The sequence below is a fragment of the Malus sylvestris genome, chromosome 2 (assembly GCF_916048215.2).
Source record: "Malus sylvestris chromosome 2, drMalSylv7.2, whole genome shotgun sequence".
Taxonomy (NCBI): domain Eukaryota; kingdom Viridiplantae; phylum Streptophyta; class Magnoliopsida; order Rosales; family Rosaceae; genus Malus; species Malus sylvestris.
Genome location: NC_062261.1, coordinates 346,526 through 357,765, shown reverse-complemented (window position 1 = coordinate 357,765; position 11,240 = coordinate 346,526). Strand labels below are relative to the sequence as shown.

The window sequence follows — 11,240 nt, the reverse complement described above, 5'->3', positions numbered from 1 at the left end:
AAACGAAGTAAAAATAACACATGGTGGATGGAGAATAAGGCCCAATCGCGGAGGTTGGAGGTGGGCTTACAAATACACCCCAAGGTCCAAAAATCCCACCCTAATATATACAAAGCTGTAGCAGCGAGCGCTTCCCGGTTATAGTTAATCTCCGTCTCTCTCTCGCGCTCTCTCAAAAGTTAAAAGCACCGGCAGCGGAACCAATAAAGGTCAGTGCTTTGATCCGCCGCGTCTTCTTCTTCATTATTTCACACCATTTTTGTTTCTTCTTCTTTTAGTCTCAGCTGTTATATCAACTACTCGTTTCGTTGTTGTTCTTTATCAGTTTACAGATTTAAGGGATTTTCTGAACTTGCCCTTTTTAGGGTTGTTGAATTTGAGCTTTTGCCTGAATAAAGGTTGAATTTGGGATGCGTATGACGATGGAAATGCAAATTAGGATAAACCCAGTAGCAGCATAAATGTGTTAAGGACCTTTTTTTGTGGAGAATTTATTGATACGTTGGGGTTAAGTCTAGCTCAGTTATTCTTCCTTTTATTTTTTAATCGAAAAAAATGGTTATCCTTTGCTTGTTTGATGAATTTACATGGCGTTGTTTCGAAGACGTATATTTTGTAATCAAAAGGATGATTCTTTAGCACCCTTTTTGGTGTAGAAATGTGTAATTCCAGAAATTAATTTAGATGAGATGCTTGTGTAGACCGGTGGACTTGATGCCCATTACGCTTCTCACGTTAGGTTATAGAGTTGTAAGTTCAATCACAGCAGAATATGTTGTTGCAGAAGGAGGTTGGAAAGGTATTCCTTAGCAAAATTGTTTGTATAATTAGGCGTATACTAGGATCCTTTGGAATATAGCCTTTTGTCCGATGATCTTTCTAATTTTTTATGGCTGTCCTTAGAGTTAGATTGGTTTAGTTAGCTATTATCAGAGCTACAATAGCAATAGGCATCAGTTGAGTGGATTTCTGCACTTCTTGAACATTTCATGCTCTACGGTCTTTGTACTTCAGTTGAAAGCTCTTCACAACTTTTGTTCTTCTCTTTAGTCTTCTTCATAGATAGTGTCCGTGTTAATGTAATTAGAGTTAATCATCTGATAGCAACAAGCTAAAATTCTTTGTTTGGATTGGATTGTGTACGAGTGCGAAGACTGTATTTACTGTGTTTTGCACTGCAATGATCGGTTGATGTATCTCTGTTCGTTTCAGTAGCTCTGCTTTTGCAATTCTTCATGATAGGTACTAGTAATTCATCATGATGGAGATTTCTTGTCTATCTGTGTTGTCTCCTTTAGTGCTTTAATTTGGTTATGATTTGAATTATCACAGGAGGTACAAGAAGTTAAGATTTAGAATAGAGAAAATGAGTGGAGGTGGAGAGAAAGGGACAGGAACCACAAAAACTCCGGCAGATTTCCTCAAGTCAATTCGTGGGCGACCGGTTGTTGTAAAACTGAATTCTGGTGTTGACTATCGAGGTATGTTTCTTTAATTCGATTTTATGTCTATCGATTTTTCTTTTCTCGCCTTTTCACGCCAGTTTGGTTGTATTCAAATCGGGGCCCAACATATTATTGTTAAAGTTTGCAAAGTTATTTTGTGTAGTAAAGATTCAAGCTGCACTGCTGCAGGGATCAGTTTATTTTGATGGCTCAATTTTCTTATGTAGGTATTCTTGCGTGTCTTGATGGGTATATGAATATAGCAATGGAACAAACCGAAGAATATGTCAATGGACAGTTAAAAAATAAGTATGGCGATGCTTTTATTCGCGGAAATAATGGTAATTATCTAAGCATTGTCTTGTTATGTTTCTCTTTAGTGTTGCCTCCATGAGAAATAATTGGATTTGTTTTGTTTGCATTTATGCAGTTCTATACATTAGCACGACGAAGAGGAATGTGGCGGATGGGGCTTAGTTGTTTTATGAAGCCATGTAGATCATCTGCTGTCATGCTTTATGCAATTATGTTGTAATGTAAGCTTACATGGGATGATGAGAAGGAAATAGAACTCGTCGATTCGGTACATTTTTCAGTATCTATTTTGGAATGAATGAAAGAAATGATCTATTGACTGATGATTAATTGTTGTTCAGATTTAAGTCTGGCTTCTCAGGATGATGATTCTGTAAGTCTTGTTTAACGAAGATAACATCTGTCGAGCGTTTCTTCACGGAATTTCTTAGTGCACCATTTGGTTTTGTGTTAGTCATGTGTCCTTGTGAATTTGTTGTGAGAGCTAAAAAAGCTTAAAAAATAAGTTGTGCTTTGCTAGTATATGCATAAAGTTGCAAGACTTTCATATCAAGATGAGATGGTCGGCATCCAATTGAAATATCTTGGCTTACAAGAACCGATGCAAGACGCTATTAGTCTTCGAATGCCTATTACATTTATTCAACCCCGAAGGAGAAATAAGATTCTTAATACATTTCCCTTGGTTTACTTTCTTGATACATTTTGCTGTTGAACACACAAGAGGTCATGATAAACGCGAGTGGCGACCTGAGATAGGTCCCAGAGTATCCTTTGCTGCTACCACTTTACTCACCAACAGCTTCCATTTAGCCTCGTCTTTCTTGGTCTGCTGCTGCATTTTTTCCTTCAAATGCCTGAATCCACAAGAGTAGTAGTTAAGATGCCTCTCACCGTCAAACTCGAGTTGTATTATTCACGAAAATGGAAAATATATAAAATGTAACTCCGGCAGTAACAGTATTGATCCGAGGTCATGATACAATACAACATAAAACCTCTCAAAGGGTAAGTACTGTCCAAATGCCAACCAAATATGAACTGAAATTTGAGTTTCTTACCCTGAGAATGTAGGGCAAAGAAGTGCATGTGGAGTTCTCATGCTTACCTACACAAAGGGACCTTGCACAATTCAGGCTCATTGCAAATACGAGAATGCAGTTCAAGAAGCTGCCACATGCGTTTGCAGTGAGCACATCCACCAGGAACCCGGGTTTTACAGCCGGAGAAATGACGAACTAAGGTCTCAAGCCCCTTGCAAGCAGGAAAACCACAGGCAACTTGGCTTCCTTTAAACACCTTGTCACGGGGACCTATAGTTCTACATCCATCCCTACATATGTGGAGAAGGGCTTCCATTGCCTCATACAGTTGCAAGTACACTTTTTTCTCTTCCTTTTTCTTCAACCTCTCTTCTTTCCTCTGGCACAAAAAATTGAATCCAAGATCTAAAAATTAAATGAGAGACCAAATGAATATATCATCTCAAAACCAAACATAAATGTATTATTTTGTTTCTTCCCCCTACAAATACAGAATAAGATAAGATATTTGAAAAAGGAAAGAAAAACTAGCTTACAGAATCTGCTTCAACAACGGACTCTAGCAGTTCTTGTTCAAGTGCAGGACTAACTCGCTTCATCACTTTCCAGCCTTCGGTTGATGATATGGCTTTAAAGTCCTTCACAACCATGCGCACACAAATTAAGGATAGCCGTGGTGCATCACACTTCCTTGCCAATTGAAGCACATCGACCACATTTTCTTTGGTAATCCATCCCTGCTCAAGAATGTATATACAAACTCTTTTCAATGATGGAACTGAGTAAGAGTGTGACAAAACCAACAAATGGAGAACAAATTTCTTCATCTCTTCCTTTTCATAGCTGCATAGGACACAAAAGAAAATATTTTAAGAAATTTAGCCAGATCAAGAAATTCAGATATAAAAGGAGGAGCGTACTGAACTACATAAGTCAAAAATACCAGGATGAGTAAAGAAAACGGATGAATGCGTAGACAGCTTCATAAGGTACCCCAGGAATCTTAATGTATCTCATTCCATTTCTTACTTTTGATTGCTGCAGGAATTTACCTAGCACCGGTGACGCAATTGTCTGCACATTAATAAAAAAAGGAAACTTTTTAGCCAAATCCTTACCTAGAAATTTCATTGAGGATTTGCAAAGGGATGAAATTATGGGGTTAATTCAATTAACTTACCAGAACACTAGAATGAACTGGAATACACGATTCATCCTTGGTGCAAATATAGACATCAGCACCATATGCTTCTTTAAAAAGCTTGTCCCATGTATCAATTGTTTCATTTGGGACATAGCAACTCTGTGAAAGCCTTTTGAAAAGTTTATTTTGTGTATATGCTTTACTAGGGACAGGAGGTGGTTTCGGGATATTATGGCTATAGGACGTAGAAGAGGTTGGGTCTTCCAGAACAGGTAAAATGTCGTCTGGGTTCGCTTCCTCTATATGTATATTGAAAGATCCAGAAAAGGAATCGTGAGTTGAGGATGGCCAGGGTGAGTCCGGAGTAGATGAAGCCATCGGGCTGTTGCGGTTTACCTAAAATAACTATAAACAAAAATGTATGATAGAAGATCTGCACAAAAGAATAAAACGAGCTTAAGAAACGCTCTAAATAATTTTTGAATGTTCTAACACAAATTGTAAATGCACTAATTACATTAAGATGGAACAGTGCACGGAATATTTCTCCTACAATGCTTATGTAACAAAAGATATTTCGGAAACATATCTATTATAGGTATGGCTTGAATGGTATCTCATGGTTGGATCATATCATGAAAATCCACTTAACAAGTAATGTCAACAACTACTGATGAAAGAATGGAAAGACTTCGATGCCCCATATAGGAAAAGAATAAACTGCATAAGCCGTCTTGACTTGTATGCCAATCACAAAATTGCTTCTGAAATGGAGGAACACGTCTTCTTAGAGGTAATTCCAGTTTAGGAAACAAATCTTTCCCGCACGCCTAACTTTGAGATTAGAAATTTCTTATGTGCCAATCTCAAACCGGCGATGCAGGAATGTATATGTTCCCAAAACCAGAATTACCACTAAAACAAATAAGATGTTGGTTGAAAAAAACTTTGCGTATACCTTACATGCTCCAGTTTACAGGAAACAAGGCATCAACGAATCTAGACACAAATGTAAAAGTTTATAACTTCAACCGTCCTGGAGTGGATATATTTCTTACTCTTAAGTATGGAAACACCAATAATTAAAAAGTAAAAGTCTCCCTAAACAGAACATATCTTAGTTAGTAAGCAAAATTAAAATAACACATCTGATACAGAATCTAATCTTGGTCGTGCAACGGCAACACTGATTAAATTATTACGCACCAAGACACAAGAGCTTGAGGAAAGTGCCGAAAGGCAGATCCCACATGCACCAACTAAGCCTAATCAAATCTTACTTCATCACAGTTTAAAACGATCACATTTATTTATTTATTTTTTTGCAAAAGCTAACTAAAAGGAGGCGACCCAACTCACAAGGTTCCCTACTTTGCGAGTGTGGGGATGATAGACTATCGAATGCAGTCTTATCTTGTTTTGCAAAGAGACTGTTCCCCAACTCGAACCCGTGTCCTTCGGTCACAAAAAGCAACTTTTCCGTTGCAAAAGCTAACTATTACATATGCTTAGTACTATAAAAATTCACAGGAAAAAAAACAAACGGAGAAGAAAAATGGATTGAATGAACAAACTTTGCCAGCTAATTAACTATTCACGGCTAATTAACTGGATTGTATTAGTCCTAATGCCCTGTTTGGCAATCGAGAAAATTCAAGAAAATCTGAATCATACCTTGTATAAAAAAGCAAATCTTCTCAGAAAAATTCGAGACTTGCGCCGATCTTCCCCGCAGTCTTATCACTCATGCTAGATGCACACTCAAATGCCAAACGAAGCTGAAACCAACAAAATAATCAAAATTTGTAATAAATTATCACAGAAAAAGGAATTGAAAGCAAAAATCTACAGAATAAAACGAAACTGTAAAAATTAAATCCAAAATCTACAAAAAGTCACTAAAATCGACAGAAAAAGTAGGAAATAAAGAAATCACCTGAGAGGAAGAAGAGAGGTTGGATGATTGGAGGATGTGAGAAATGAGAGGCTCGAATTCAATGAATGAGTAAAGTGTTGGGAGGCGGAAAGAGATGGAGCGCACGGGATTGCAGAGGAAGAAGAAGAAATGAGTCGGTGACAGAGAGCGACGGACGTGTGTCTAAAATACGAGGGAAATCGTTGCTTGCATAAACCAAAAACCATACCCGTCCGTTATTTATTACTCACCTTTTCCTCTCTACTTTTTTCTAAATATTTTTTTTATTATTTAACCCATGTTTATTTCTCAAAGGGAAATACAAACCAGCTAGATTACAACAATTACAGTATGTTTGGACGAAGAAATTTAAGATTACTAAGGAATTTTAAAATGACGGAAATTGAAATGACAAGATTTTATTTTCGAGAATTTGTAAATTTTCTTGTTTGGTTAACCTAAAAGAACAATTGAATTGAATACGGAATTTGTTATTTTTAAACTCTCAATCATAGAAATTAGGAAATGACACATATTTACATGGAATTTGAACTTGGGAATTGGAGGTCCCAAATTCCAAGTTTTTTTTCCACACGGAAATTCTAAATTTCTATGTTTGTGAATCCAAACAAGGGAATTGATGCATGTCAATTTATAAATTCTAACTACCAAAATTTCAAGTTTATTTCCCTCATTCAAACATATCGTTGTTGAATATAGTAACCTTACATATACATACATACATATATATATATAGGCTCTTTAAGAGGAGGATCTTAATTTTTTTTCAAAAAATAGGGATTAGTTATGGGACCTACTCCACATCGAACTTCAATGATTTGAACCGTTTATTTTGTAAGTTTCGATTCATAGATCATCTTTGCAAAAATTCAATTTAATCCGAAATCATTTGCCTATTTAATTATCATGATGAAATTTTAATGTTTCTTAAAAAACAAAGTGTTCATCAATTTTTTTGAACTCAATTAGATGCCTCAAATATTTCTAGTTTGGTTAATATTTTGCAAGCATGGTCTATGACGTATAACTTACAAAATAGACGGTTCATATCGTTAAAGTTCGAAGTGGTATAAATCCCACAACAACTAATTACCATTAAAAAAAAAAAAAAAAAAAAGGGAGTCCCTCCCCTTAAAGTAAACCTTGACATAAAAAGTAGTGCCAAACTATGTGGTTAAACTTGGGACCTGATTCACATAGATAATTTGGTAACTACCGGCAAACGACTATCAATACAATGCAAAGAATAATATAAAAAAATCATGAAAGATAAGATTTACCAGAATGTTCACCATGAAGAAGAATTCTTGCCTACTGTGTGCTGCATATTTCTGAAGAATTGCAAATTACAGATAGGATTATTGGGTATTTGGGTGTTGGATTATTAGGATTGTTTCAAAGTCGGTCAATATTCCATTTGAGTTGGACTGAATTGTATGCAAGTAAAGCTATTAAACTGAATGTAAATAGTTAAGTTAAAAACAATATTATTAGTAATAGATCTATTAATAGTGTACCACTCAATTCCCTCTCTAAAATCTAGAAATGCCAAGTGTCTTTGTTAGATATTTTAGGGAAGGGAACCCCACAATCATTTCCCAATTGCCAAATTGCAAGAGAGTTCGTAATCACTACGATATTATCGACACTAAGAGGGTGGAGAAGTAGGCTAAATCTTACAATGGACTAGCAACAATATAGTTTAAATTCGCATTTGATGACAATCGAACTTATGACTTATTATTTATAAGTGAAAAATAATACTACTAAACTGTAGTACTGAGTGACGAAATAAATCATGCGTTTTGATAAAAGAAGATATGGGACATTGTTGGGATGGATGATCTGATGGGCTGTGGTGGTATTCTTCCCTTGCCCATACGATCATTTCGTGATGGAAATAGAAAAGCAATAAGAGAGTGACACGTGGATGAGTTGAGAGATAGAGAAGTGTTGGACGGCTACGACCTACTAGGAGAGAGAGAGAGAGAGAGAGAGAGAGAGAGAGAGAGAATAAGAGAAAAGGCCAAGGAAAGGGACGGTGATCAATTTGTCGGAAAGGGGAAAGGTAGAATGCCGCATGGGAATGGAAAACGACGGGTGGATTGGTGGCTCCACTTGGTCGTAAGAGATTTTGATCTCTACCAATAGATAAACTTATATGACAGCACATATATTGTCACAATAAAGTTTGAAAGAAAATTAATCCATATTTTTGTATCTTTGGGACGAGAGATCAAGTTTTTGTGACAAATAAGTCTTTTTTTATAAATAAAATAGATGCTCTGAAAACTAATATATATTATCTCCATGAGATCACCGATTACATATGTCATCATCATGTATTCAAATAGTACACAAATTGTCCATTAAATGGTTATCAAGTAGTTTTACTAGTTGCAAAATAGAATCTCTCCTTCAAACTCTACCCATATTATTATATATTCACGAAATGGAGTTCTCTTGTACCAAAAATGGTAGTATACTAGTCTTTAAACTTAAAGCCTGAAAAGTATGGTCATACATGAAACGGGCCACTCAAGCTCGGCCTCCTCAGTAGAATTTTATGGGTTAAATTAACATATCATTCAAACCCAACTCAATAAATTTATAGATCACCCTCCAAACCAGCCCATTAAATTAACGACTCATCTGTTAACACCTATTCACATAAATTTACTGTTTCGCATTAGCAAACTCAAAAACATGAAAAGATGGAAAGAAAAAAAAAAAATACCGAGAGGGAAAAGCATCGGGTTAGAATTAGACTACTCTCTTTCTCTGATCATTCCCATCCCAGTTTTCGTGGAAACTAAAATTACTGGTATTTCACTGATTTTCCAATCCCACTTGCGAGAACCTTCCTTAGACCAAACATAACCCTAGGCTATTTGTCAAATTTCTCCATTTATTCCCCTCCAAACCCAACCCAACACAACCTAAATATTTAGGCTAAAAGCCAAAAGCCAAACCCAAGCTAATTCTGCCCAAAATAGGATTCAGTGTGGGCCCCACCGAATCAAGTGAAACCCAGCGTTTGTGCGCCAAACCCCCCCCCCTCACCCACTCTGCTAGACACACGACCTCTTAGACAACATGGGCCCCACCCACGTGGGCTTGTCAGCCACGTTCCCCAGGCGCCCCAACGGCTAGTTTGATCCAACGGCCTAGATTCAATTTGTTTTTTCTGTTTATATTTATATATTATTGAATCCAATGGCTGAGATCGAATATAATCAAATCTAACGGTAAAAAAAAGATCTAACAGCCCAAATTTAAATCCAACGGCTAAAATAATTTTAAAAAAATTATTTAACTCAAAATTCATCCAAAAACTCTATAAATACCTATGTATTTGTTCAAACATTCACACCAAACTCAATTTTCTCCTACAATTTTTCCAATTTTTCTTTCTACCATTTCTTCCAATTTCCAAATTTTTCAAGATGACAAGAAAGCATATTAGAGGTCGTAATTGGACTTGTGAGGAAGATGTTGTTTTATGTTTGGTATGAGTTTCTGTTAGCGAAGATGGTGCAGTTGGCACGAATCAAAATAAAAAGGTTTTGTAGGATAAAATCATTGAAAAGTTCCATGAAAACTGCAACGGCGGTGGGAGAGAAGGTGGTGGTGTTTACGATCGGTGGAAGACTATCAACAAAGCATGCACTTTATGGAAGGGAAGCTTGGAGAGAACCACGATAGCTAGATTCAGCATGGTGCTCATATTGCATAAGCGAGTTTGCAAATTCAGCTTATGCGTTGATCATTTCTGCATCCTCATTGTCATGGCTTACTTGGTATTGTGCCATCTGCATTGCCCTGCTACGTCTTCTTCTATCTCCCATTGATGAGATATTGAGGATTTTTAGGAAACAAAAACACTTTGAAAGTTGAAAGATTGGTGAATATGTTGTGTGATTGTTTGATATTCAACCTGTGTTTATATAGAGGGTGATTGAAGGTTTCAGTTTCATGTGTGTAGGTTTGTGTTTCATGTGTTTTGTATGTATTTTGTTGATGCACAAAATCAGTGAGGACTTTGGTACAACAGAAAGTGTCTGGTTTTGTGACCTTCGGTTGGTTGCTTCGGTCACTAGTAAGGATAAGTATGTAAATGAATAGAGACAGAGAAACAAACACAAGATATACGTGGTTCACCCAGATTGGCTACGTCCACGGAGTAGAGGAGTTCTCATTAATTGTGAAGGGTTTACACAAATACATAGGTTCAAGCTCTCCTTTTGTGAGTTCTAATGAATAGTTTAGTACAAAATGGCATTAGAGATTATTGTGGGAGAATGATCCCTATTTATAGAAGAGAGTTTCTAGTTTTGTTCTGACATTGACACGTGTTGTGTTGTGATTGGCTTCTGATGTTGACACGTGTCGCGCTGTGATTAGCTTCTGATGTCGACACGTATCGCATTATGATTGGCCTCCTGGTTAAAGGGAAACTCTTCTGGGTCCTTGACGGTATAACGTTGACCGGTGCTTGGTCGTTTTTAGAGAGCAACGCCGCCAACTGAGCAACTGTCTCGCCGCGAGCATCACTCCTAACCCATCACTTATGTATTGATGAGCGATCCCTTATTCTATAAAAGGGACTCCCTCACCACCATTAGAGAGCATCACTGCCTACTGAGCAACCGCCTCGCCGCGAGTATCAACTCTATCCTATCATTTATGTATTGAGGAATGAGCCCTTATTCTATAAAAGGGACTCCCTCACCATCATTAGAGAGCATCAACTCTAGCCCATCATTCATGTATTGAGGAGCGAGCCCTTATTCTATAAAAGGGACTCCTTCACCTTCAAACGCCGCAAGCCGAGCCAACCAAGGCAATATAAGCCACGAGCCGAGCAGCATCGCAGCGTGTGCTACTTCTAGTTGAGCATCATTTCAGATTGAGCACCGCCTCATATCGAGCATCAGTTCAAGACAACATCTAGTTACTTCGGCCCACACATGGACTGAATTTCAAGTCTCCAGCCAAAAGACTCTCTTGACTGAAGACTTGGGGGACTACTGTTTATACCATATTTAGGGCATCGTATTTAGACCTCGTATAAATATTCAGAGGACTTAAATGTAATTATGTGATAAAGGAAGGGGCAAATATGTAATAAGTGAGGAGTCCTTATTCTATAAAATGACCCATCACCCTCACAATTAGAAGAGACCAATTCCTATGCCTGAGATCCCCTCTCTCACCCTCTCAACGCTCTCACTCTCAGAGCTCTCTCTCCCTCAAATAAATACAATCAGTGTGGATGTAGCCCAAACCTTGGGGTGAACCACGATACATCTTATGTTATTTACATTTCATGCAGATTCACGGTCGGATTTACGTTG

General features: G+C 37.3%; 2 protein-coding genes across 5 annotated transcripts; one reads left to right on the top strand and one right to left on the bottom strand.

Moving 5' to 3' along the window:
• The first annotated feature begins 48 nt into the window (after positions 1 to 48).
• Positions 49 to 2,090, top strand: LOC126610480 (sm-like protein LSM36B). Of its 2 annotated transcripts, XM_050278558.1 has the most exons (5): positions 122 to 209; positions 702 to 799; positions 1,333 to 1,481; positions 1,673 to 1,786; positions 1,876 to 2,090. In XM_050278558.1, the coding sequence occupies exons 3-5, from the start codon at positions 1,367 to 1,369 to the stop codon at positions 1,920 to 1,922; spliced, it is 276 nt and encodes a 91-aa protein (XP_050134515.1). In that variant the 5' UTR covers positions 122 to 209; positions 702 to 799; positions 1,333 to 1,366; the 3' UTR covers positions 1,923 to 2,090. The 2 variants fall into 2 exon arrangements, with proteins under 2 accessions (XP_050134504.1, XP_050134515.1); XM_050278547.1 differs by lacking the exon at positions 702 to 799 and having other exon boundaries at positions 49 to 209.
• Positions 2,091 to 2,284: 194 nt separating this feature from the next.
• On the bottom strand, positions 2,285 to 6,084 carry LOC126610467 (BTB/POZ and TAZ domain-containing protein 3-like). Of its 3 annotated transcripts, none has more exons than XM_050278523.1 (7): positions 5,884 to 6,083; positions 5,622 to 5,725; positions 3,984 to 4,380; positions 3,747 to 3,877; positions 3,340 to 3,646; positions 2,869 to 3,182; positions 2,285 to 2,617 (listed from the first exon to the last, which is right to left on the bottom strand). In XM_050278523.1, exons 3-7 carry the CDS (start codon positions 4,323 to 4,325, stop codon positions 2,488 to 2,490), a joined length of 1,224 nt encoding a protein of 407 aa, XP_050134480.1. In that variant the 5' UTR covers positions 4,326 to 4,380; positions 5,622 to 5,725; positions 5,884 to 6,083; the 3' UTR covers positions 2,285 to 2,487. The 3 variants fall into 3 exon arrangements, with proteins under 3 accessions (XP_050134480.1, XP_050134486.1, XP_050134492.1); XM_050278529.1 differs by having other exon boundaries at positions 3,984 to 4,352; XM_050278535.1 differs by lacking the exon at positions 2,285 to 2,617 and having other exon boundaries at positions 2,865 to 3,182; positions 5,884 to 6,084.
• Between the last annotated feature and the right edge of the window lie 5,156 nt (positions 6,085 to 11,240).

Coding starts and splice junctions, on each gene's coding strand:
- LOC126610480 (XM_050278547.1), top strand. CDS start 1,367: ATGAGTGGAGGTGGAGAGAAAGGGACAGGAACCACAAAAACTCCGGCA. Junction 1,482..1,672: donor TTCTGGTGTTGACTATCGAG/GTATGTTTCTTT, acceptor TTTCTTATGTAG/GTATTCTTGCGTGTCTTGAT. Junction 1,787..1,875: donor TTTTATTCGCGGAAATAATG/GTAATTATCTAA, acceptor GCATTTATGCAG/TTCTATACATTAGCACGACG.
- LOC126610467 (XM_050278523.1), bottom strand. CDS start 4,325: ATGGCTTCATCTACTCCGGACTCACCCTGGCCATCCTCAACTCACGAT. Junction 3,647..3,746: donor CGTTTTCTTTACTCATCCTG/GTATTTTTGACT, acceptor TGTCCTATGCAG/CTATGAAAAGGAAGAGATGA. Junction 3,183..3,339: donor CCGTTGTTGAAGCAGATTCT/GTAAGCTAGTTT, acceptor TTTTTGTGCCAG/AGGAAAGAAGAGAGGTTGAA.